The following is a 25,782-nucleotide window of genomic DNA, read 5'->3' as shown; positions in this document are numbered from 1 at the left end:
TGCTGTTGCAGTGGAGCCCTTGCTCTCTGGGTGAGGGCAGATGTAGCTCTGGAAGGGTAATGTTTCCAAAGGTGCTCGGGAGCCTTGGGAAGTCCCACTTGGCTGAAGGTCTTGCATTGCTGAACTGCAGAGCTGATCTCAAACCCCACCCATGTGGCAGCCTCTTGAGTGGGGGGTTCAGGTGTGCTGGTTATCTAGAATCTGCACCTTTCCGGGTGTAGGATCCTCAGGTTACCTAGATGAAGCTTGCAAAAGAATTGTCTGATGACTCTCCCTTGTAAGAAATCTTCCTCTGCCTCTGAGGGTACACAGCTCACATTTAGAGAGTCTGTTTGTGGCGTGGGTAATGACTTGCTGGTGTCTGGGGTTCCTATCTAAAATATAATTTGCACATCTAGGTCTTAGTTTTCATAGGTGCAAACTATTTTCTTTCATCACTGGCACTGATCTTACACAGTTTGCAAATGCAAATTCGTGTATAGCCCCTTCTCTGCCTCAGAAAAGGCAGCCTTTTCTCACAGTGTGCTGTTTTCCTGGTGTGGATTTGGGAAGAGCATAGAAATTACTTGAAAAGTGAAGCTTCTCTTTGCTCCTGAAATGTGTTTTGGGAAAAAAAAAAAAGAAAAAGAAAAGAAAAGTGCTATGTCTAGAACCACGGGGCCACTTCTCTTGTTCTCGTAAGAAACTCTCACCAGGTGCTCAGGATTTCTGCAGTCTGACCTGCAGTATATTCCATTTCTGTCACTTCCCTGTCTTCTCTCTCTTTCCAAATGTGTGTTTCCCTGTGGCTGTGTATGTGGAATTTCTCTCAATAGCATTATGGGTTGCATGTTAACACAGATGTAAGTTTTCACTTAAATTTTTGGGATTTCTCACTCGTGTCAAGAGTTTGCTTGTAGAGACTTTGTGAGCGGGATTCAAGTGTGCTGCAGCAGAGGGCAGGAGGGTTCTTTAAGCCTTTAGAGTTTTTGAATGTTACTTGACCTGTCTCCGTGCTGCTGAGACCACTTTGATTACAAATGGATCGATACCTCGCTGTTTGTGTAGAGGTGTCTTAAGTGCTATTGTCATCTGCTCGCAGCTCTGACGAAGCAATTATTACCGTAGGAGTGGTGGGTTTACATGTGCTGACCATTAGGCACCCTCAGGTCACCCTGGCTTTTAAGGAAAGCAGCGAATGTCATGACGGTGCCACTGACTCGTCCTCTCTAGTTAAGGGATTGTTAATAATTCCATTATCAAGCTGCTGCTTTCTGGAACATCCAATGCTTCCTACAGAAATGGCAGATTAACTTTGTGTAAGAGTATACAGCCAGTGACACCTGCTACTGTGGCCAGTGTGTCCCCTCTAATCATCTCTGTGTTGGTTAAGCCCACAATGTACTTGTTACAGGCCCAGCATTGTCAGTACACCAGTAAAAATGAAAATCATAACAAAGTAAGTTGTAACAAAAGTCATAACAAAGTAAGTTAAGGCTCCAGAGAAAATGGAATTCTGGCATAGCAGCGAATATTTCCTTCATAATTTCCTGTCCCTTTCCTCCCTCACAGTACAGTCCTTGTTAATTTTTCCACCTTGCCTGTTCATTCCATAAAGTCCCTTCTTGCCCCCCTCTTAAAATGAGAAGGCTGACAGGTATCACAGCTGTGTCAGTGCTCACATGTTGCTTGGAGGAGAGGAAAAAGCTGGAGACAGCACTGTGAGCGTGGTGGCCACAGCAAGTCTCCACCAGTCTCATGACTCGAGAGTCCTATCACCACCACCTCATACCCTGCTAGCTTGTCCTTGCTTTGCAGTCCCAGCAGGGTTTTCCAGGGCAGAAGCAACTCCTGGCTTTTTACTGCTTCTCCAGTGATGCAAGAGGAGGAGGAAAGCTCTGGTTTACTTAAGGAGTATAGTTTCACTAGGGGCACTGGTGGGGTTATTTTCAGCAATCCTCAAGAGCTTTTGAATCACATTGATTTTGGAGCAGCCCCTGGGCTGCTTTAGCTTCCAGTGAGGCCTCTGTCACCAGTGGGGTTCACAAGAGAGGAAAAACAGTGGCATACTACATCTTTTTATACCCCCTCCTCTCCTTTGCCCATCTTTGATCCAGCCAAGATGTTGGACTGGGGGTACATACAGTGGTGGCCCTTCTGATCTTTGTAATTGCCTTTGGCAGGCAATTAACAACACAAGGGTACTGGTAATGAGGGAAAAAGCAAATGTTGATACTGCAGCCAGTTTATTCTGCTGCAAGGTGTTAATTACAAAAAGTCTGGTGCTTTGTGTCAGCCCTACCCTCAGGAAAAAAGGGCTGCGTTCCTGCAAGCGTCGCACTCCCACTTAGCCCCTGACAGCAGATGAACTTAAAATTCCTTTGACTGTCAGATTCTTACAATGTGAGCTTCATGTAATGAAATCAGCAGCAGTGTTTGCTCACAGATCTACCTATAGCTCACAGTGCTACCCCAAATGCCGGTAACGTATCCAAGCTGTTTGGATATCCTCTCAGTGAAATGCTTTGTTTGCGTTGCAGGTGTGCCGATGTTATCCGTACAACCCAAAGGGAAGCAGAAGGGCTGTGCTGGCTGCAACCGAAAGATCAAGGACCGGTACCTGCTGAAGGCTCTGGATAAGTATTGGCATGAAGACTGTCTAAAGTGTGCCTGCTGTGACTGTCGTCTTGGAGAGGTTGGATCAACTCTTTACACAAAAGCAAATCTCATTCTTTGCCGCAGAGATTACCTGAGGTAAATAGAGGAACGTACTGTGGGCTCTTCCCAAAGCCTCTCAGCGTGCTGCCAGCTGTCTGGCACCTCTCCTATGAAAACATGTGCCTGTGCGTGGTCAGCCCTGCCCAGAAGAGACTGGAGGTTCTTCCTCTGTCAAAGCATGGCTTTTTATTTGCACTTAATGTATTTCGTAGTCAGGGAGGTGAAACTCTGGTTTTAGGTGAAGGTAGAAGAAGGAAGTCATGACTTAACTCTACTTCTTATTATTATGAACCAGCAAGAGCAGAATTACTTGCTGAGTAAATTAGGAAAAGACTGTTAATTCTTCTTGCATATCTCTGATGCTATACTCCTGCATATTGACTGAGACCTGACCAAACCTTTACCTTTTCTTTTTCAGTCATAGCTTTTAGAGAGGCTTCTAGTGCTTCTATTGAGTAAGGTTACTCCCAAGGGGCTGTTGTCTCTTCCCTAACTAAGCAAAGTAAAACTCAAAAATTACAGATCAACTTGAAAAAAATTTTCTTTATGAGGAAATCAGCAGAGACCATCACTAACTGTGAGTTACAACTATCCTGTCAGTGTGTGTCTGCAATACATGTGGCTTTTTGCCTGGTGCATATGAGGGGTTTGTGCAAAATACTTTATATAAACACAAATGAATATTAATAAGACAGCAGGCCTAATGCAAACATTCTTATGAGGGTCACACTGCAAAACACTCCGAGTTTTGCTTTGTTTTTCCTTTGGAAGAATGTACTTGGTCTCCAGCTAATGTGTGTGTTTTCTTTTTATTTTTCTAAAACACCGATAGCGTTTCCCATGCAACCTCAAACGGCAAAACATCTGAAGCAAAACAAATCCAACACATGGCTCTAAGATAGGGATGTAAAATGCCATCTAACCTTGTAGTGCCCAGATGCTGGCTAGATTAGTGTCAATGATCAGATGCTTCATGTCTTTCAATGTAAAATGTATTTCAGAAAATCTTTAGTAAATATTTTCTTAGTAAACTTGAACAAACATGCTTCTCCTTCTAAAGATGAGAGAGAGAGCACTGAGCCAAACAGAAGAAATGAGTCCATTAGCTGCCATATGGGAGCTGTCACCTTGCTTTTCAGCCAGACAGTGTACGGGAGCATCCTGCCCACATGAGGATTTTTACTCCTGCTGGAGCTGAAATTCTTCAGGGCACACATGAAATGTTCCAGCTGAAATTCTGCCACACAGGCAGCAGTCACAGGTTCACACCTGGTTAGGTGGGATACGTTCCCAAAATGTAAGTGAAGAGGAGCTTGGGTAAGGGTGAACACATCTGAAGGGGAAAAGACAGGATAAGGAGCCTTTGGGAAGATGGAAAAGGTGTGATGAGGAAATACCTAACTATCTTCACCACAGTGGAGTAATTTTAGTACCTTGCATAAGTCTGAGTATTGACTAATGTCACAAGTCACTTGGGACAAGACACTTGTGACACCCTGTCTGTGCTAAGCTGAAAAAACTGAGCTCCAAAAGGTTCTTTAACTCACTGATTTCTAAGCTCAAATTAGAATCTCTGTGATTCTCCTTCAGCTCAGCTGTACCCTTTTTGTGTTGTGGACATAATTCTGATGTGTCAGTGAAGAACATAGCAGTTCTCAATCTTCCCTTGCTGAGGAAGCTTTTTATCACAGTATCACAATTCGGTCATGCTAGGTACTATCACAAGGACCCCCGAAATCTCTCAGGAGAGCTACTTCCAGGGATAATCTTCCTTCCAGAAAGAATAGCTGCATTATTTTCTGGAGTATTTCTTTGTATACTTTATCTTGTTTATACATTATCTTTTCTATTCTTTATCTTGTTCGCACCCAGCTTGCCAAGTGATCCAGGTCTCTCCATCTGTCATCCTCCACTTCATTATTTATCACCTCTCTGGAATTTGTCATTTGTGATCTTGAAAAAGTGTTATGTCTGTGATTTTTTTTTCTTTTTTAGTTAATTTGACCCTAAAGATAGATATTCAGCTTTATTCTGCATGTAACAGAACCCTGCTAGAAATACTCAGCTGAGCAGTGTTTCCCATTTACATTTGCTTTTTCGAAACCTATGAGCTACCCCCTGTTTTGTCCATTTAATAAGCACATATTGATTTTGGTTTATTCTAGTTTCATAACAAAAATAATGTGTGGCATCAAATCAGACATGTTAAAGGGCCAAAGGACAGCAGTATTGATGTTGTTAAGCTTAAAGAACCTTTTTATCATTGTAGTTGTAGAGCAGTTCTTTCTTTCCTTGGGTTATGCTGAAAATGCTGTTTTGAGGTGCTGTTTAGTCTTCTCACTGACCCCTGGAGGATATGAATTTTCTGGAGCACAGCAGAAGCCTGTGCTAGAGATGGAAAAGAAGTCAGGCATTGCAGCTCCCAAGGAAATGGCCCAATGTTCCAACTTTGAGAAGAGAGGGCAATTCATGACATGAAACATGAAAGGCAACGTTTGGGACTAGTGTTTGACCATGGCCATGAAGCTCCTGTCCCAGCATCAGTTAAATGTGACCTCTGAAACAAAGTTCTGTGCCTGAAAGAGGTCTCATAATACCTTTGTCTCCATTTTTTGTGTTAGAATAATTTCTGGCCCACCAAGGGGGAAACCTGTTGCTATTTGTGCAGCACAGTTAAACTATGAAGAGAAGACTTACGTGGCCTTATAAGTATTTTCCCCCAATTTAGGATATTAGAGCTTTGACCACTAGAAATATTTCTTATTTGTTTTTTTTGTTGGGAAGAACAGTATAGTTGTCATATCCCAGGGAATTCGAGGAAGACTCGAGTAGGAAGGAATAGCATTAGTTCTGTAACACAGTTGTTAACTAGCATTCAGTTGTTTAGCCAGCTTTATGGCTATTGTGATTTGTGTGCTCACTAATAAGGAAATTTAGTTTATGCTGTCTTTTGGGGGAATTCTGCCAAACTCCTGTGTTCTGCTCTCCTGATGCTAAGGAATCCCTTCAGGCTGCTAGGATAGGAATAAGGGCACTGCTATACAGTCCCATATTTTATGGAAATATAAAGCAATTTTTTTTTACTTTAAAACATCTTGTGTTACCTTCTACAAGTACATATTCTTTTCTTTCTCAATTTTAACTATTAGTTCTATTATTAGAAGGAGCTAAAATTGTCATCACCATCTTCTCTACTGTCTGTTCCCTCTGGGTAATTTGAATTTTTCTTCTTGGAGAATTACCCATAGCTATCATTATATAATTCCCTCACAGTTTTAGAGCTTCTATATACATTTTTTTTTTTACTCATTAAACAGCTCATGTTGTTTGGTCTACTAGTCAAATTTTAGCCAAATTCATTCCTGAAAATAAGTTTTCATACTTCATACTGTAGTCGCACCATGAAGGGAGTGTTTTACCTGGAGAACAGTCAGAGGAATTCCTTGTTGGCCACTTACTCTACATGTGAATATTGCCCTGAAATTTAGTAGGTCAACCATCGTGTGAAAAATTGAAAGCTGGATGATTCTGTACCCAGAAATGTAAATATATTCACCTTTTATATCTGTAGTTCAAAAGGAATATTGCGGTGTAACGACCAGGAGAAAAAATTGGTGTTTCATAATCTCTTTATAGACCAACGTTTCTCTGAATTTGCCTGGGAGCTGACTGTGCTGTTTAGGAAAACATGTTTCATCCCCTGGTGAGATGTGCTGCCCCCCCTTCCCATGCTCCATCCCTGGTTCCCATCAGAGCCTGCAGCAGGACTGTCCCTGCCTGGGGCTGCACAGCCCCAGCACCAAACACCGCTTCCCTCATTGCAGCAGATGGTGGCACTGTAGGGGTGCTTCCCTTTAGACACAAGGGGCTCCTGGAATATTTTGGGCAAATTAGAAATTCAGCTGAAGTGGTTGTTAATTTGTTGGTCTGGGACCCTCTGTGGCTGAGCTGTGGCCACTGCAGGGACTGGGGACAGGGATGAACTGGGCTCCTGTCACTGGCACAGGGCAGAGGGTCAGGACAGGAGCATGCCTGGCTCCTGCCCCGCTACGGCAGAGCTGCCTTTGAGCCGGTTTTGTCCTGGGTGTGAGCAGCACAGTGGGCTGCCAGCCCTGTGTGCTGATCCTCAGTGGGTTTTTAGCAGAAATCTTTCCCGTGTGTCTCGGGAGCTGCTAGCAGACCATAGCCTGATCATTTGTTTCAAAAGATAAACTGTCGTCATTGCTTGTGAAGGAACATTTGTTAACCTTCACATTTCATAAACACTTTCTTGCTCATTTTTTAATCATGAAAGATGAAATTGGATCTCGAGTTGTTATCCTTGTGGTATCACCTCAGTCTCCAGCTGTGTCTAGATGTATCTTTCAATACATTTCGCCTCAGCAAATAGATTTACCATTTGTTTCATAATCACAGTTCCAGCATTCCTACCTCTAATTATTTTTGATAAGCAAGTGCTATTGAAGAAACTGCTTCTGGGACAGAGAAGCTTAGCACGCAGCTCGGATGGCTCCTCGCAGCCCCCACGCAGCGATGTGTGTTTGTTCCGAGGCGTAATTAAACATTCACCAGGCTCCGCTTCACAGGGACGGTTTGGGTGTTGCATCAGGATTTCCCGTGAGGAACCGACAACTTAAATTTCACTGCGAAGTGCTGATGAAGAACGTGATTTTTCCTTTTTACTCAGCATGGTGCCCTCACACGAGCAAAGGCGAGTCAGGCTCGCTTTGACAGGAGCAGAACTGTTGCTTCTGCGTGTTTGATATGCTGGTGTTGGGAAAGTTTTTCATCATTTAAACTGATTAGGGCCTTAATTAGACTCCAAAGAAAGCTCAAAACCTGCATTAAAAAATGATGGCAAATCAGTAAGAGAGAAGGGCTTTCCAGGAAACGCCAATGCTGTTCTCAGTGGGTTTCATGGAAATTCTTTTCAGCCAGCTTCCCATGTGTTTTGATCAGTGCTGCAATCTGTGCCTGGCATTGGTTCCTCCAGCAAGCAGAGCAGCCCTGTGCACCCCTCAGCACTGTTTGTGTCACGGAGGCTTGAACTCCACCCTCGGCAGCTCCTAGTCCAAACAAGGTCAGCTGCCCAGTACTGGGGTTTCCAGATGTTCGATACTGGTTTTTGCTCCGCTCCAAATACCCCAGCGGGTTCGTTCTGTTAATGAATCACTTTAGGAGCCCTTTAGATGAAGTGCTCTATATCTGAAAAATGTGCAGGGTTTGCTTTGGTTGTGGGATAAAAGCAGTGATCTTGCACAAACATGGGAGCATGGGAGGATGTGGACAAATATCCTCCTCGTGGGCTTCCCTGAGCCGGTAAGAACAGCCCTAAGCCAAACCATTAAACCACAGTGGGACGTGTAAGCACAAGCCTTCAGGAACTGAGATGTGTGTGCTGCAACAGGCAGAATTTAAGTTAATCTACCAAAGACATCACTAATAGTCAGAATGTAGCTTCAACCTGCAGAAGCTGCAACACCTTTGAAGCAGGAAGGAGAGTGTTTGGGACTTTATCCCTCCACAGAAGCATAGGGTGCATGCATGCACTGAGAGTATGCCCTGCTGGATTTTAAAGGGACATGTTTAGCGTGGGAAGGGGAGGTGTAAATGCAGTGTGGCTGAACAAATGGTCTCTGCTCGGAGCCTAAAAATGTCGCTAAACTGAAGTTCTGCTCTTGCATCGCAACAGGGAGTGTCTTGCATGCTACATGGGACACCCTCACTTCTACACTTGGTGTCTGTACAGATTAAGGAGAATTAATTAGGCTCAAAATACAATGTGTCTTGGCAACATTGCTGTGCTTTGTGATGTTAAAGTACAGAATTATTTTTTTCACCATAGTAGCTGTTTCAGGAGTGTCTCACAGCCTGTGCTCATACTTTGTTTGTTCATTTGCTTTTTGCCCTTTTATTTCCATCTCCAAAACCCCTCAGTGAGGAGGAAAGCTTATGGGGAGCAATTGTGCCCAGCTGTGGTACACTAGCATGCCCCTAGCCCTTCCAACTTTGCAGTTTTCTGACTGCTGTATTTAAACTCTCCTAAGAGGACATTGATGCACATGTGTTCAACGGTGCCAGAGAGAGCCAAGATGGGTTTAAGGTCAGTGGCTTCAGTTACACCATGAGAAAGGCTGGGGCAGGGAGCAGGACTTGGACGTCTCCTACCTGCTGAGTCCCAGCCACACTGGGAATATGCTTTGGAAATATGGAGGGAGAGGCCGAAGGAGTAAAAATAAGTGAACATTCAGATGTGTTCTTCAACTGATACCCTTGAGCAACCTTGAAGTTTACAGCCAGTAATCTATGAACTAGTGCGGTCACTCGGCCAGAGGGCTGTTTTGTACAGCACGGGTTCAGCTCCTCCTGCACTGCTGTCTGTGAATGCCAAACCCTTTGGCATGCAAGACGTAAATTCTTTGGGATTGAACTTGAAGGCTTCATGAGAGGACAGCTTGACCAATTTCATTAGTATCAAAATGCATTTCTTTTCCTTCAGCTGACATGACTTCCCACTGTGGCCCTTGACAACGGTGTCCTGGATAGGAGGGTGCATCAGTTAATATGTATTTACAGTTCTGAATCGCCTATCACTAAGGCTTTCTCTAATATTATGCAAAGGCTGATTACAGGGAAATTGTCTGAAGTTGCTTTTAAGCTTATTCTTTTTATCTTTCTAAGTGATGTTTAGGCTTTCCCTGCAATTATTGGTATATTCAGTACTTTGGTCAAATCAGACTTGTAGCTCAGCAGATTTCTAATATCCACAGATGGGAAAAGTACTGATTGCAAGCTGTCAAGAACCATCTTCACTGAAATACTAGTTGTTGGTTTGTATCAAATGGTAGGGGCAAAACCTTTTCTCTTCATGATGATGAGTTTCAGACATATAAAGCAAATCTTGTTCTACAGCAGGCCCTGATGAAGTTAAGAAATAAAAAGCAGCAGGTATATAGGGAAGGTGTACAGGAAAACCTCTTTCACCTACTGGCTGGAGAGGATATGAGCATGGGGTTCAGTAGCTTTCCAAAAACTTGTATATCTGGATAATCTGGATACATAAATATGTAGAAAAATATGTAGTTGTACACAATATCTACAAATGTAGACATTTATCTGTAGGTAAGTGTTTGGTTCTCTTTCAATTCATAATTCTTATATTTTGGTGATGGAAAAAACCCTCCTTTTTGAAAGGAATTAATACTCTCAACTCAGCTGTTTAATTGTGAACTCATTTTGTTCTTGTGTTTTTTTAAAAAATCCTAATCTACCCTTTCTGTACCACTCATTATTTATATGTGTCTGTCCTGCTTCCTCCTTTTTTTGTCTCCTGTGAAGTCAACAGCTCTAAAACTTTCACTTTCTGTGGAGGGAAGATTTTCTCCTTCTTTTTTGGTTACAAGCCAAAGTCAGACACAGGCTAAAGTGGGGAGATGAAATAGGGACTCTCTCCTTGTAGGCAGTGACTAAACCAGATTGTTGTTCCTAGTGGTGACAGAAATAGGCAGGAAGGTTCTCAGTTTAGACCCCCTGCACATTTTGGTTGAAGGAAAAATCTGTTAAAAGGTGCTAAACTAAACGTGTTAATGAGAAGTTTCTTACTGTTTTCCTACTGTAAGGACCCTTTACCATTCTCTTTATCCCAAAAAAAAAAAGTCTGCAGAGTTCTGTGACTTTACTATCGTTTGAATTAACTTAGGTATATTCATGGAGCTGTTGAGGTCTGCATCATCCTGCAGAAGACTGCTCTTTAGCCCAGACAAGACTCCATAAAAAACATCCTTTGACAGTTGCCTACTGCTTCCAGGAGCTCTCCCTTCTTTTGCCATTAATTCATTTGCATTCAGAGCTGCTCCTGTATGCCAATTAGCTTTAATTTTTACTATACACACTGACATCAATGGCCAATGAGAAAAGAGCATAGCAGGGTTTTTAGTGTGCCCATAAACTACAGAAAATTGTCCTTGGACAAACTCCGGCTTTTAGGCTGGCTGACAACAATAGACATGGTGAAGTTCAGGCTAAGAGCCATTAAACATAATTACTACCACAGGGTAAAAGTTTAATTGTGCTAAATTTTAAATCTGCATAGTCTCTGCTTATTTACAAGCTGGCTGGGTCTTCCTGTTACATAAGGGGGAATAAATCTGTACTTGAAAATTGTTGCCTTTTAACTTCAAAGGGAAGTGAAAAAATGGGGGCTTTAGAAGAAGCAAAACAACTCCAAACTGAAAACTTTCTGTATTGCCAGCTTCTTTTATGCCAATGGCTCCAAGCTGGTAAGTAGATGCTGAGCATCTTCCGACAGATTTTTCTAATGCGCTTAAACTTTGTGTGTGTGAATGTGTGAGAGAGTATTGCATCTGTTATGAAGGTGTCTGGGGGACAGAATGCAGATCAGTTTGTTCATGTGGGGTTATTTTAAATATAACCACAGATGGGGCTTGGGGCGGAAGATCTTTCTCCTGCTCCTTGTCTTCTCTCCCTCCTCCGATAATGTTGAGCTCCCCACCTCAGAAAGTTTCAGCTCAAGTAGCTTCTGGATCAGTAGATGTCAGAGGTGTCAGGTTTTCTACAAGCAAACAAAAAAGGCAAAAGTCTGTGTTCATTTTGTATTTTCTTCCGACAGATTAAAAAAAAAAAAAATGTTCACTGAGCTACAAGTTACAGCGTATGTTTAGAAGCATGGTGAATATACAGGGGCTCTAAATCACTCCCTGAAAAGCAGATTAAAATTAGGAAGTGCTAGAATAAGTGTGAAATGTTCATCTGTTGGAAGAGGGAGGGTATGAAGGACTGTGAAACTTGATAGAAGAGAAAAAGATTAGCACGCTGACTAGCTGGAAGCTACGTTTATGTAGACATTAGAAGGCAACACGATTTCAGCTGGACAGAACATAAGCTTCAGATCTTATGCAAACAGTCAAAGCTGTTTAACAATTGGTTTACCCCCAAAACCCCTGAAAGGAGACAGGTGAATACGATGCCAAATACATTTTTCATGTTTCTTAAGCTAACTGTTTAAATAGTTAAGTGAACATCTGTCCAAATTTCCCCATCATTTCCATTTAGAAAAGTCTCCTATTTGAAGGCTGAAGAAAAGCACCTGCTTAACAATGCAAATGGTGCTGTCTGGGGCCCCTTTATTTTGTTTAATCTAGATTGAGCTCCACACAACTGTGATGCTAATGAATAATGGATATTTTATACTTGTGCATGTAGCAGTGCTGGGCACAGAGCAAATCTAGGATTAACCTCCCAGTTTCCCTGCCTAATGCATTTGACTCATTTTTTGAGTTTGCTGTGACTTGGGTACTCTAAAAACGGATGCCTGGTTTTATGGGAAATAGGAAAATCCTGGCAAAAGCTGTCAGGCTTTGCTGTGCCCAAGTGAGGTCCTGTGGAAAGGGGCAGCTACGCCGAGGAAGGGAGGGATGTCTGTAACAACGGCTTGATTTGCGAGCAGGTGCTCAATGAGAGCCAGGGCGTTTCAGGGTGGAGACCTGGATGCTTTTCACCGCCACATTTTTTCAGTCTGGTCTGCTGGCATTAGGCTGCCAAGCTCCCCGTGCTCAGCTGGCTCCCCTGCCTGCCTTCATATGATGGAATCATAGGGGAAAGAATTTTGGTACTCCCTCTGTAGTTTTTCTGTCCTGCACGAGTGTTTCAGTTTGGTTTGCATGGTTTAACTATCAGGGAAAATGGAGTGCTGTTTCTTCACAGGAAGGCTTGGGGTTTTCCAGCCAGGCCTAATAAAAGACCAATGATACCACTTCTAAAGAAAAATAAGGGTAGCTTTTTTTAAACTGGAGAGCAAGCTGACTCCGGAATCACGGCACTGTGGGAGGGAGGGAGAGTTGTGTGGAGGTTTCTATAACACTGCTGGGTGTTTTAATTCCCAATTACTGGCCAGTAATAATTAGTATTGATTAGCTTGGCAAATTGCAGGTTTAGAAATTGGTTATAGATTTTCCTGATGCTTCTCATCTCCGTGTTGTGGAATCAGCCAGAACCAATGGCTTGAAACAAACCATGAGCCCAAATCTGTCTGCGGGCAGCGACGCGTTGCATGCGCAGAGCTAATGGCCAGCAGGAATCGTACGTCTTGAGGCTCGTCGCCCCAAGAATACGATTTTTATCATCTTCAAGGCAAAGTAACTAACCCCATGCATATTGACCACAATCTGGGGTGAGATTGGTTTTGTCAGCCTGTTGATGGGTGCCCCCAGCTGGTTCCTGCGGCTTCAGCGTGGCGTGGTGCCCCCGGCGTGCACAGGGGTCTGCAGGGACACCTCGGAGAAGGGGGCTGGGGGCTGGGGAAAGGGTGCTGCAGTCTTGGTTGAGTCCCCCGGCAGGAGCTGTAACAGCAGCAGACATCTGGGGAGACAGATAGTGAAAGCCAAGATGAAAATGGCAAAGCTTCCAGTGCTGAAGGGCTGTCCTCGAGGACTGGGAGCTGAAGTGGAACGGCTGAGCATGCTGTTCAGGCCACCGTGGAAGGGCTTAGCTGGCTCCTGGGAGGGATGTGGACGTGGGAGAAGGGGGGGTACAGCCAGGGGGAGGACTTGCTCTCTGAGATGCCTTGCAAAATGCTGTGCACTCATTGAAAGAGAAATTGTTCTTTTTCTTTTTAAACAGCAGGTAAGTGAGGTTCTTCCTGAGCTCTGTTATAGTGTTGCCTGCCAGGATTGGCAAAGTTTGCAGGACTTGTGTGTCTTGCTGCGAGACGTGCCAGCCTGTCCCTCCGACAGGTTGTGACCAAGCAGAGCAAGCCAGCGAGGAGGAGGATGGGTGGCTCCAAGCACCTACCCCACTGCTGTAGAGGCAGATAGGTTTTGACTGAAATTTTGTGAGCCCCAAAATAGCGCTCCGAATGTTTAATGCTTTTCTCCATTAGACAGCAAATTAGCCCTAGGCTCGCAAACCAAATGAAGTTTCATCTCGACGATCAGAGCCTGCTCACCAGGCAGTTTTATCCCAAGTTCCCGCACGCTGGTTGGTCAGTGAAATGGAGACTGCAACTTCTATTTATTGGTGCAATACAGTATTTGATACTGCTAATTACACTTAATTAGTCCTTCCACCATTTAATTAAAATGGCTTCTAATGATTGTGCTTCTTTGGCAGGCTCTTTGGTACCACCGGGAATTGTGCTGCCTGCAGTAAACTGATCCCTGCCTTTGAGATGGTGATGAGGGCCAGAGATAATGTTTACCATTTGGACTGCTTTGCCTGTCAGCTCTGCAACCAGCGGTGAGGACACACTTATTATACAAACAAACTAATTTATACCTTTGCCCTAAAAACGGGGAAACGTTTGATCCACACTACCTGTCTGGGGCTCACAGCCTGCCGGCGTGGCTTGGGCTGGTTTATTAGGCTGACCTGGGCGATGCATGTAAGTACCTGTAGCCCTTATACCGCAAATCCCCTTGGAGCTGGTGGGAGTTGAAGGGGCAAGGGGGAGCACACAGGCACAGGCTGTATGCGGCACAGCTGCTGCTGAATAAAACAAACTGATTCAGCGTCCTTTCAGGATCTTTGCAGAACGCAGACGATGGAGAATAGACCTCCTCTGGCAAACTGATGTTATCTTTCTTAAATCACATTTCTGACAGGCTCAAAACAGGGGATGGCAAAGAAGAAGGATAAAGAGAAGGGACAGGAAGGAGAAAAATACTCTACCTAAGCCATTTCCAACACTGGGAACAAATCCCTTTAGTTGTTGTGTAATTAATAGGGGATCTTTGTGGTATAATTTTGAGTAGGCCTAGTTCTGCTGGGTTTTACACAGTGGAAAATGCACATCGAGGAGTATAATAAGGGGTCATGCACAGCGTTTTCACTTGGACTACCTGTAGCCAGTTGAATTTGGGAGGGCTGTGAAAAATTTTCCCAGCAGCGTGTTTGTTGGTCATTGTAGGCAGAATGGAAGCCCACAGAACCAGATGTGGTTTAGTGTCACCTCCATCTATCCATCCTTGTCTAAGACAGACATGAAACTGCTTGCTGTTCTTACTGCTTGTTTAGTCAGGCTGTAGGGACTGCCCAAGGTCCAAGGGCTGTGCTGGGATTCCTGTTCTAGATCTGTGGTTGTGTTTCCCAAAGATGAAAGTAGGATGCAATGCTTCATCCCATGGGAAGGTGTGAGAGAGATGACAAGACTTGCGGGAAGATGGGGAACCCAGTTCCATAAAAGTCAAGCTAAAAGACTGACTTTAAAATTCATTGCTCACTCTAGAAAAAAGTCACAGTGGGATGTCTCATGAAGCAGCCATACATGTTACATGTGTGAATGCAAGCCTGCCACCTTCCCTCTAACCTTAGGTGACCCTGTCTGATTCTTCTTCTGTGCCCTCTGACAGTGGCTTAGCCCTTGAGATGGATGGGGTTGCAGCTGGCTGGTGCCAGAGCGCGGAAGAGGCGAATCGGGTGAGCCGTGTGTAGCCCAGGTGGCTTTGCTCGATGGCTGGCTGAAGGCGGAGGCGGTGTTTGTTCGGGATACGAAACTCCCATTAATACGGTCGCGTCCACGGGCGCGGTGGCAGTGCCGGGACGGCAGTGACATCTAGTGGCTCCTGGCCTTGGGCTCTCTCCGCAAGCCACGTGAAATTTTTCAGCTGCCCAGTCTTGTTTTCTGACTTTTGAACGTGCTCCTGCCGCAGCCGTGATACCCCACCAGCAGTGTGTGAGCTCCTACCCTTTTTCGGCGAGATGCTCCCTCCACGCTGCTAAAACCACTGGCCAGTTCTGGGGTTTGTCTCCAGGAGCTGCCGGGCTCAGCCCCCAGGCGCAGTTCTCTTCACCCTGCTGATTAAGGCCAGGCAGGAGAGGGGCACTCCCAAACTCCACGCAGATAATAAGGCTGGAGCATCTCAAATATCCCTTCAGGCAGAGGCAAGTCATGGCTCTGGACTGCACAGAGAGGAGTGCTGGGTTGGCCTTGGAGTCTGTAGGATATCTGTCATCAAACCCCTACTTGACCCTTCTTCCCTCTCTTGGAAAATCCTAGTGACGCCTATTTTTCATTTTCAGTAATTTCTCTGAAATTTCACTCTTTATTTCAAAGGCTCCAAAGCACCTCCCTCCCTCCCTCCCTTCCCTCTGCAGTTGCTAACACTGTTACTGTGCTCTGTGCAAAGTGCTGCCCTGCTCTGCCCTTCATGTAACCTCCACGTGCTGACACTGCCCGGCAGGAGAGCGCAGGTAATCCCCCCGATCTGGCAGAGTTGCGCTTTGATGCACAAGGGATTTGCTGCCCAGTTTGAGAGGAGCTGAGTTGTTCTGAAAGATGGGCTGAGTGGACAGCGTACAGCTACGTGTAGGTTGTTATTTTTGGCTGAGATCAGAGGGCTACAAACTTTTATGACTTATTCTGTAGAGATTTTGGCTTGAAAGGGCAGAGTGGAAGTGATCCTGTAACAGACAACATTGGATGCTGAACTGAGAACAGTGAGATTAAGTAACCCTAAAGTCAAAATTGCAGAGGTGGATGCCAATACTAGTTCTGAATTGGAAACCCCACCGAAACCCCTTCTTGCTCTTCAGTTATGAAAAGATTTGATGATGAAGACCTTTCTTTAATTCTCTTCTAGCTTACTTGCCCTTCTATAGCTGGACACTGTATAGAGTGTTAAATCTAGCAGAGCAAAATCTCTAATATTTTTAGCAAGTGTGCAGTGTTTTCATTAGTTTCATTCTCTAAAACATCAGGTTTGCAGCAAGTCCTGCATTGCTACTCAGCCTACCGTGCTTTAAACTGTTCTGAAGTCAAATGGTTATCATAGTGCTGAACAAAAGCTGGTCACTGCTGTAACTGGCTAATAGGTCAGTATTACAAGGGTTGCAGGAAATCCAGCTGCTTCTGTTGCCATTATCTGAAGTGTGGTTTTACTCAGAAGAAAATCACTCTGTCAAAATGGCAGGGTAGGTTCAGCACCTGTTTCTCACTGCTGCTGGCTGGAACTTGATCAGCCAGGGCGGCTCAGCAACATCCCTGCTCCGAGCACGGGGGCTGGTGGTGCAGTCCCACATCTCTCTCTGGAGACACCTGTGGGTTGGGACACCAGAAACTGGGCCTGAAGTTGCCCTGTTAAATTCTCAGTCTCCAGTTGTGATGCATCAGCTGAAGAGACCCCAGTTTACTGGTGGGCTTGCAGGACTGGCAGGTAGGAATAGTTGCTTTTCCAGGGAATCAAACCCTTCTCCCAAAACTTCACATCATATTAAGCAACCCCTGCAGCGCATTTTAGTTCCCATGTGCGTGTACACAACACCCCCACCTTCCAACTCCCTAGTTCTCCAGCTCCTCTTTTGGCTCCTCTAGACCCAAACCAGGTTTATCAAGAGACAGATGTTGATGCTGGTAGTAAGAGTAATTTTTGCATTTCTCTTCCCGGAGATTTATATGGTACTTAAGGTAAGGATAAGCAGTAAAAAGCAAGCAACTGTGTCTGTTATTTATAGTGAGTAAACCTGATGGTGGGGAAGGTGATGTTAAGGAGAGTGTATGCAGTACAGTTTTTAGCATAAAAGCTGTTAATTTAAATTGAGAATAATTTTTAGCTTTTTTATATACAAAAGAGGTTGGATTTCATAGCTGCTAAAGCATGTGCCACAGAGGGAAGAGGATGGATGGTCTCCAGTGAAATCCTACAAAGGCAGAACCAACACTCAGTTCTCTCTGTACCGACTTGGCAAATTAATCAGCTTATTTGCAGGTGTCCACTTGGAGAAAACTTGTGCCCGTGTTGGACCTATAAAGGAGCTCTAAAATTATCAGTCCTGTTCTTTTAGCAGAAAATACTCAGTTTTATGGAGATGCTCTGCCTGAAGCTGCCTGAGTTATAAATGAAGAAATTTTAGTCAAGGAATTGAGTCAAGGAAAATTTTAGTCAAGGAATAAACAGTGTCAAAGCTCTGCCTGGGAGCAGAGGAAATGGGCATTTGAGGTCTGCTAAGCCTCCTGAGGGTGGGGTCATCTCCACTGATCTTCCTTCAGAGCCTAGTTCAGAGGTACCTTGAGGCACAGCCTCCGACCCAGGGTGCCTTTCTCCTTTAGGGGCCTGGGGCTGATTTCAGACTCAGCTCTTGGGGCAGGGAGGCACAGTCTTGTGTTCTGGTCTGTCATTGCCCTGCCAGTGTGATGGACAAAAAACAGCTCCTGAATTGGGTGCAAAGAACATTATTTGTTATCTTAAGGAGTAAAGATTAGCTTCTGATTCCTGAGCAAGCAGACAGGGCAAAAAAAGCTATTGGCTGTCAGTTCACACCTCTCAGATCTTATATGTGGAACTTTTTTGACCTTAATGGTCAAATAAAATTGTTAAATATCACAAGCTTCTCTGTCAACTTCAAGACAAACAGAACAATTTACATGGTATATAGAGAGCAGTGCCCTTCGCTCAATGAAGATAAAGGTTAGGAGTCCAGCCACCGGGAAATTTCTATTTATTGTTCAGCACTGTACACAAGGGGGTGAGGAAGGACTTAATAGCCAGTCCTTGCCTGGAAATTAGTGTAAATATTCCCTCACCCGAGGGAACTGTGGAAACGTGGATACCAGCAAAAACTTCAAATCGTCTCTGTGTAATATCGCCCGTTTGATTTCTCGGTTGTAGAGCCAACACCTCTTGTCTGCAGGGACAAATCCCTTAACTGTTCCTGCTCTCCTCCCGCTGCTGGCGTGGGACCCGGCAGGGACCAGGACCTGCTCCCTGAGCTGCTTCCTACAGCTGTGGCCTGGAGCCTTGCACAGCTGTGCCAGGGAAAGGGACAGCAAAACCCTGGGGTGGGAAAGGGGAAAGGGAGGCAGGGAAGAAACGCATGGGCGTTCCTGGGGTCCGATGCCACTGGCAGAGCTAGAAATCAAACTGGTCACCAGCGTCGCCTTCAGACCCAAGCATACTTACACCCACTAATTCTTTTTATCTTCCAGATTCTGTGTGGGAGACAAATTTTTCCTGAAGAACAACATGATCTTGTGTCAGATGGACTATGAGGAAGGGCAGCTGAACGGGAGCTTCGAGTCCCAGGTTCAATAACAGGCCCTGCTTCGCTGAAGCACTGTGGGATGGGCGCTTGGCCGCATGAGCAGCGAGGGCGCCTGTCAGCTTGCCTGCAATATTTTTTTAATTCTTGGTCCAGAGAGGACTATATACATTGTAGTACTTTTCCCCCCCAACACAAAGCAGTTACAATTTTAGATGTACAGTTGTGCCTGCTTAGCTGAGCACTGCATTGCCTGTATGTTTGTGAGTTTTTGGGGTCTGGGGGAGGGCTCTGTACAGTCTGTTTTCTGTATATAAACTGGAACATTTATTTTATGAAAAATGTAATGCAATTTTATTACTGGTGTGAATTAAAAATTATGAATGTTTCCTGGTCATCTTTGCTGTGGTTTCTTCCCCATGTGGCAAAAGCCTGTATTTCCTGTGCTTTATGTTGAGCAGACTATTAGAAACATATACACAGATCCCTGGAATCACATAGATCACAGCAGAGGCAGATTCACGAACACCAGCTAGGGGAAATGCTGCTGCAGAGTTAGACCTCTCTGCTTGAACCGCGCAGAGACCTGTGTCCAACTAGCTGCTTCCCTGTACAATGGGAGGGAACAAGCTGGGGGCAGGTGATGGTTGGGAACCATCAGAATCGCTGGCCAGGTCCCACCAAGGCTGGTGAGCTCCTGGCTGAGAGGCACCTCGCTTTGCACCTCTGTGGATTCAGACAGAGCTTTTCCATGACCAGCAGCACTTATTGGCTGGCTGATACAGTGTCATCCAGTCTGGGCTGCGAGGAACAGGCTCCCTCCAGCCCTGCCAACAGGTGCCTGGGCACTGATCAGGATATAAATTTCAAGGCTTTGATAGGCAGTGGGGTTTTCCTGTGGGGCATCGCTTGTCCAGATCGGAGCTGCTGCGAGGGCTGATGTCAGGGTTCGAACATGACCGGGCGCTGATGCAGCATCATCCCTTCCCACAGCCCTTTTTGCTTACTCTGTGCCAGGTGCTTTGACCTCCCACGTAACAAAAGCGATGAGATTTGAAGCATCTCCTGGAGAAAAATTCTGAACTGTGTTCCTGCTGCGATGCTTTGTGCAATGATTTTCAAGGTTATGCAATTCATGTGCAACCCACTGGACTGTATCAAACACATTTCTTTGTATGGTGAGTGTCACTTTAATATAGTGCACCAGTAGCTGTAAAGGATGGCTGCAATTCTATTTATTTTGTCTTCTTGCTTTTTCTTAGATTTACCTCCCTTTCCTTTAATAAATAGACACCAAGTACTTTTTTTCTGATGTGACTTAATTGGTTGCTGGTCCTGGGTTGCTTGTGTGTGTTCTCTGAATTGCAAATGCCAAATACAGTGCAGCTTGGTGCTGTTCTGACTGTTGCATGAAATGCTTTTATGTACACCTGTGCTAAATAATGGCCAAATAGAAGCAAAACTCCACTAGACACTCAGTGTGCTTCAAAATATTGCCTGTCCTCTAAAGGTACGTGAGACACGTGGATTGATTGAGTGATTTTTCTTCATAAGCAGATGCTTTGGGTTGGGAGGCCCATTATAAAATGTTTGGCCCCATCCCTCTTTGTTCTCATAAACATGGAATAGCAATTTAAAAGCCAACTATAGCTGCCTGTGGATATGTGGTGTTTTAACTGCTGCTCCATTTCAGTGCTTTCTGGGGTTGGGGGAGGTTGTCTTTTGAGAAACTATAGAGTTGATGCTCTTTTTGTAGAGGCTGTTGGAGGTGTTCACAATGGGGCTAAGGAAGGAGTGAGCTTGTTACCCAAATGTTTTGATTTCTTGCTTTGAAATGGTCTGATAGATAGTCACTGCCTCTACCTGTGCTCCAGAGTGATGGCTCCTCACCTGCCTCTGGGATTTGCTGCAATTCATCACACAATGGCAGTACAAGGATGCTGTTCTGTGGTGAGGAAGGGAGCAGTAAAACCAAACCAAAACCACTCACCAAACAAGCTGGAGGGAGCTATTCAGTTTTATTTCAGATTCTTATGGAGGGTTTTGATACCAGTTTAAAAACTGAGTCCTTCGGAGAATGGAACCTTCTAGAAAGCATTTTTTTCTTGGCTTGGGTGGTCTACTTACTTCAGAATTGGGAGGAAAGTGTAACTTTTCAGAACTGCCTGGCTAATGCCAGCTAATGGCTCTGCAGCTGCCTGATCTCTTGTACCTTGCTGGGAAAGCTGCAGAAATGTCACCCCATAGGGAGGAGGATGCTGGAGGAGGGTCGTTTGTGCAGGAAATCCCACTCTACTGTTGGATGAACACAAATGGCACTTGGTTGGTGTGAGCCATGTTTTGCTGTGTACGTGGGTCCCCACGCTGGCTCTGCAGGGCAGGAGTGTCTGAACTGGGCCCATTTGGAGGTGCCAGTTACACCGTGGGCCCCGACTCACGTGCAATGGCTCTCGCTGCCTCCCTGCACTTGCCCTTGCTGTGAAATGCAGGCAGTGCCCTGGGGTGCAGGGACTTCATCTCTGATGGGCAGCCCACTTGACTTGTCACCATGGCTGTAGATCCAGTTGCTGGTTTCTAACAAGGAATTTCATGATGCTGTTTCATGCAAAAGCCCCATGGCAGCTGGGTGGGTGGGAGGAAAACCTGGACACAGCTTCTTGCTGCTGAGTGGGGTGTGGCAAATATCCAGTTGTCTTATATTAAAAAAAAAACAAACAAACCCACAAAACAAACAAACCAAACAAAAAACCACAAGGGAGAAATTGTGCAGCATCTATATCTCTCTTTTCTGTATCTGCCAGCAGACAAGGCCTGCCTGCCATGGCCTGTGCCCCGGAGAGTGTTGGAGGTGGGATATCTTTAAAAATAAAACTCCCAGGAGGACAATGCAATCATTAATTTTTGTCTGAACGCTGCAAATTTGCTTAATAGAAACAAGTGCTGGAGTGCAGACCTGCTGTTGAATAATCACTTCCACTCTACGGAGCAGAGCACGGAAACCTTTTGATGGTGTTATAGTCATCACTTGGCATAAATATTCATTCAAGGAATCAGAGCAGAGTAAATGGCATTTTAGCCGCTAATCATTTAGTATTAGCAGATAGCCTTTTTACTGCTAAAGATAACCACTGCTTAATCAGTTTAGTGACCACTGGCATATAGTATGACATTTAAGCCTGTGTCTCAGTACCCACATTGAGGACATGGCTGCCGGTGACCCCTATGTCCAAGCCTCCATCATTCCCAATGTCAGCCCAGCCGCCGCCAGCTACCAACTGCACTCAGCTGGCTTTAACTTCTGCCTTTTGCCTCCTTATCTTAGATCAAAGAGGTATTTTAAGTTCATGCTACAAATGTTAAAATCTAGGACCTTCTTTCTCTTTTTTTTTTTTTTTTTTTTTTTTTTGCAGTCGGGGCTAATGGCTGATCATAGCACAGTCTGATTTTGAGATTAAAAGCAAGCCAGTATTTAAAGGCAATCAAAATCTTAAGCTTCTTCTCCATTCATCTTTAATGCTGGTGTAATTGCTGCACAGATTCTGGCTCTTCCTCCAGACTTAATTTATTTTATTTTTGGAGCGTGCCCCTGTCTGTCAGAGGGATGTTATACTTCCCTGAGCAGCATTAGCGCTATTGAGCACTCCGCCACCGGCAATCCAGCTCACCCCATTTCATATCTTGCCAAACAAGTTAATCTAATATTAACAGCGGTTTGTTACCTCGTTGTTAGCTTAATTTACTTTACAAGAAATGCTATATTTGCATTTCATCCCTCTGTCGCTGGCTTGCGAACCGCGCTTCCCAACGCCAAGAAGGGATGGTTTGCGCCGCTCGGCGCCAGTCCCTCGGTGCGGCATTGCCACGCGGAGGAGGAGGCCATCACCCCCACCAGGCACTTTCCCTAATTGGCCAGGGGGGATGTGGGGAGCTGGAAGGAGGATTTCGAAAGCCATAGAGGAGGTCCTGGAAATGCAATAGTCAGAGCAGCGCAAATACCGCTGCTGCTCTTCCAGTAATAGAGCTGAGTCGCAGACAGCAGTTTTCCCTGGTGGGAAACATATACAGTAAATGTCTTTAGTATGGAAATCAGCAGACGTGTGGGCACAGGGGCAGACGTTTGCACCATCAACAGGTTCCTCAGGCTTTCAGGGGGTGCTCCCATGCCAGCCCCTGCCACACACCAGGGATTTATCAAGGTCTCTCTGCCAGTGTGGTGAGGGCTCTGGGCCTCACTTCCAAATTGCTGGGGTGGGGGAGCCGTGAGCCAAGTCCTCCAAACAATCACTCAAAATCTACTTCCACAAATGGCCCTCGGCAGCTCTCAGACAGGAAGGCTCTTCTCCAGCAGCCTCAAGGAACTGTGCCAGCTGCAGGGCTGGTGGGGCTGTGGGACAGGGCTGGGGATGACCTGTAGCAGCCATAGGTAACATCAGTGATTTTGTACCTGGGGCTGTCCCCCCTAGGATAGGGAATGTGGAGCTTTTGAAGATGGATATGGCTTTTGCCAGTGAAAGTTTCTGACTTAATTCTTGATTAGGTCACTCTGTGTCCCATTGCTAAGCCCTGTGCCTGCTTAGGGGTGCTGGCTTCCCACCTGCTCCAGCAATTGCTGCTTTACCCTGTGCCAGAAAGGCAGCAGTGGAGTTTCCTGCAATGAGTTTGTAATATTATTTCCAAATGGAAACAGCAGTGGGGTGATGCCATTTACCCCATCCTCTCACCTCAGACATCAGCTGTGTCCTCAGACATCAGCTTCTCATGCAAAAATGGACCTTTTAACAGAGAGGGAGGTTGCAAATCTTTTTCTAGGTGAGGCCACTCAGATGTGGAGCTGGTTCCTGGCTTCCTGTCCTGTTGCACCCCAACTCAGCAGGTAGCACCACCTTCTCTGCTGGGTAGGCATCTCTCCAAGACTCTCCACCTCTCTTGTTCATCCCCAGGCATGGTATTCCCTGCAGCACTCTCCAGGGCAGGGCTGAGTCCCCACTGCAGGCAGTAGCTCCAGGGGAAGCCTCAGTTTGCACAGCTCGATATAGGTATCACTGCTTACAGGAACCAAATGACTCCTGTCTGTCTGTCTGTCTTGCTTTGGTTTTAATAATAAAATGCTGAAAGATGCCGAGGATGACTCTGGCCAGGCTGAGATGTCTGGTGGGGCAGCTGCTTCATGGTGCTGAAGAAGGTTTTTAGTAAAGGTCTGAGAGAAAGCAGGGCTGGAAGGACCAAACCTGCAGAAGCAACGGAAGATGAAGAAGCGGATTGAAGTGGGGGATCAGCTGCAGATGAAAGTACCAAATATTAGTAGCTTATTGTGAGCAATTGGAGGGCAAGTGCCCCAAAACAGAGATCCGTTTTGCCACAAAAGCACAATGAAGCACCTCGTAAGTAATGCAAAAGTACAAGTGTAAATATGACTAACATGAATATATTGCACTGGATACAGCTTTGAGGCCAGTCATCCCAGCAAAACATGCCCAGTGGGGAGGTGATTTAAGCTACTGCTTCACTGCTTGTCCACCATCCCCCCTGAGGGCCAACCCTCCCTCCCCCTCAGGCCCATGAATTTGTTTTCCCTGGGGTTTTGCCTGTGTGAGCAGCTGAGTGCCAAAGCCAGGGGCTCCCATGCTGGTGCCCAGTGCCAGATCTGCTCCCATCTGCTCATAGCACAGTTAGCTCAGCATGGAAGGGTAAATACCACTGAGGAGGCAAACAGGTTGGGTTTGGGACAAGAGGCTGTCTCAGACCCAGGTGTATGCACATGCATCCTCTCTGAGCCATGGGCAATTGTTTCCCCTCCAGGTGATACAGGGGAAAAAATGGGACGTGGCTGGGTGATTGACTTTGGGAGCACTGTAAAACGAAGGTGCTCTGGAGAGGGGAGGTGTGGTGGCCAAACAGGTGTCCCAGGCTCAGGGCTGCTGGAAATGTCAACCTTCTCCCTCAGGGGGTGCCCAGCAGCCAGAGCCACGGGCAGAGCCTCAGTGCAGCTGGAGCCTCGTGCCAGCCCACAGGCACGATGTGGCAGCACCTGCAGGCTGTGGCATGGCCACAGGCACCTGGCACACCCAGGGCAATGCACAAATACACATTCAGGCTCCACTGTTGACCAGACACATGAACCTGAATTCCCAGGAGTTCCCTGGAAGGAATGTTTCACTACTAACTTAAAGAAATTAATTTGAGAAGAGCAATAAGGTGCTGCCTGCTCTCTGCCTGCAGCAGAGGGGCCTGGCTGCCTGTTTTAGTCCTCGACGGTAACACTTCTGGAAAGAAATGTTAATGCAATCTGAGCATCTTTGGGTGATTTTACTAAGAAAATTACCTTGAGAATAGCTTTATTATTATTAAATTGAATCAGGTATTTACTTAAAGGTCTTGACACCCTTGTAGAAACTGTACAAAATTGTGGTTTTATGTAATGAAAATTTTGTTGCTTGAAACCAGTGTTTCACTCTGGGGATTGCCCTGAGGTCCTGTGTGGCCCCATTTGCATCCCAGCAGTAGGTGTCCTTAACCTCAGTGACCCCTTCAATGTTCAACGCTCAGGTTCAGAAGGAGGGACTTCTGTTTGCAGTTTGGTTTTCTGAAAAGAGATTGTATTTATCATAACTTTTTTTTAAATTATTTTTTCTTAAATTCTTGCTGAACACAGCCCAGAGATGCAGTGAAGCATCTTGCCTTGGTAGCAGTAGCAGCAGCCCTGGGGGGCTGAGGCGATAACCTCCCTGCCTGCCGCAGAGGAGGAGGAAAGGTGCCCCAAAGTCTCAGTGGGAACGCAAAGGTTCAGGACACAACATTCTCCAGAGCAGGATGCCTTGCCTTTGCACCTGAGAGGAGGCCCTGGGAAGCCCCAGCCTTTGGCAAGACACAGACATTAACGCTGTGGCTCCACCGTGGCCACAGCAGCAGCCCAGGAGCTGCTCCTGGCTGCCCTGTGCCATGTCCCCTCACCCCACTGGGGAGCAGCAGCCTCATAAATAATTCCTCAGTGTAATGGCAATGTTGTAAAACATGAATATTTAGCGCATGCATAATAGTTGTTTATTCATACTTAAATGTCAGCTGATGAAAACATATTTAAAAGGCTCCATTCCC

General features: G+C 45.6%; 1 protein-coding gene across 2 annotated transcripts in view; it reads left to right on the top strand.

The window, feature by feature from the left end:
* LMO1 (LIM domain only 1) overlaps nucleotides 1-19,084 on the top strand; it is a 61,596-nt gene extending 42,512 nt beyond the window's left edge. For both annotated transcript variants that reach the window (XM_050335592.1, XM_050335591.1), the window contains exons 2-4: nucleotides 2,520-2,733; nucleotides 13,825-13,950; nucleotides 18,635-19,084. In XM_050335592.1, the coding sequence (XP_050191549.1) occupies nucleotides 2,520-2,733; nucleotides 13,825-13,950; nucleotides 18,635-18,740 (446 nt within the window). In that variant the 3' untranslated portion in view covers nucleotides 18,741-19,084. The remainder of the gene's footprint in view (nucleotides 1-2,519; nucleotides 2,734-13,824; nucleotides 13,951-18,634) is intronic.
* Nucleotides 19,085-25,782: the final 6,698 nt, after the last annotated feature.

Source organism: Myiozetetes cayanensis, unplaced genomic scaffold, assembly GCF_022539395.1.
Source record: "Myiozetetes cayanensis isolate MyiCay16 unplaced genomic scaffold, myiCay2020 scf6-25, whole genome shotgun sequence".
Classification (NCBI taxonomy): Eukaryota; Metazoa; Chordata; class Aves; order Passeriformes; family Tyrannidae; genus Myiozetetes; species Myiozetetes cayanensis.
Note: the sequence above shows the minus strand (reverse complement) of the source record. Positions and strands in the feature narration are given on the sequence as shown.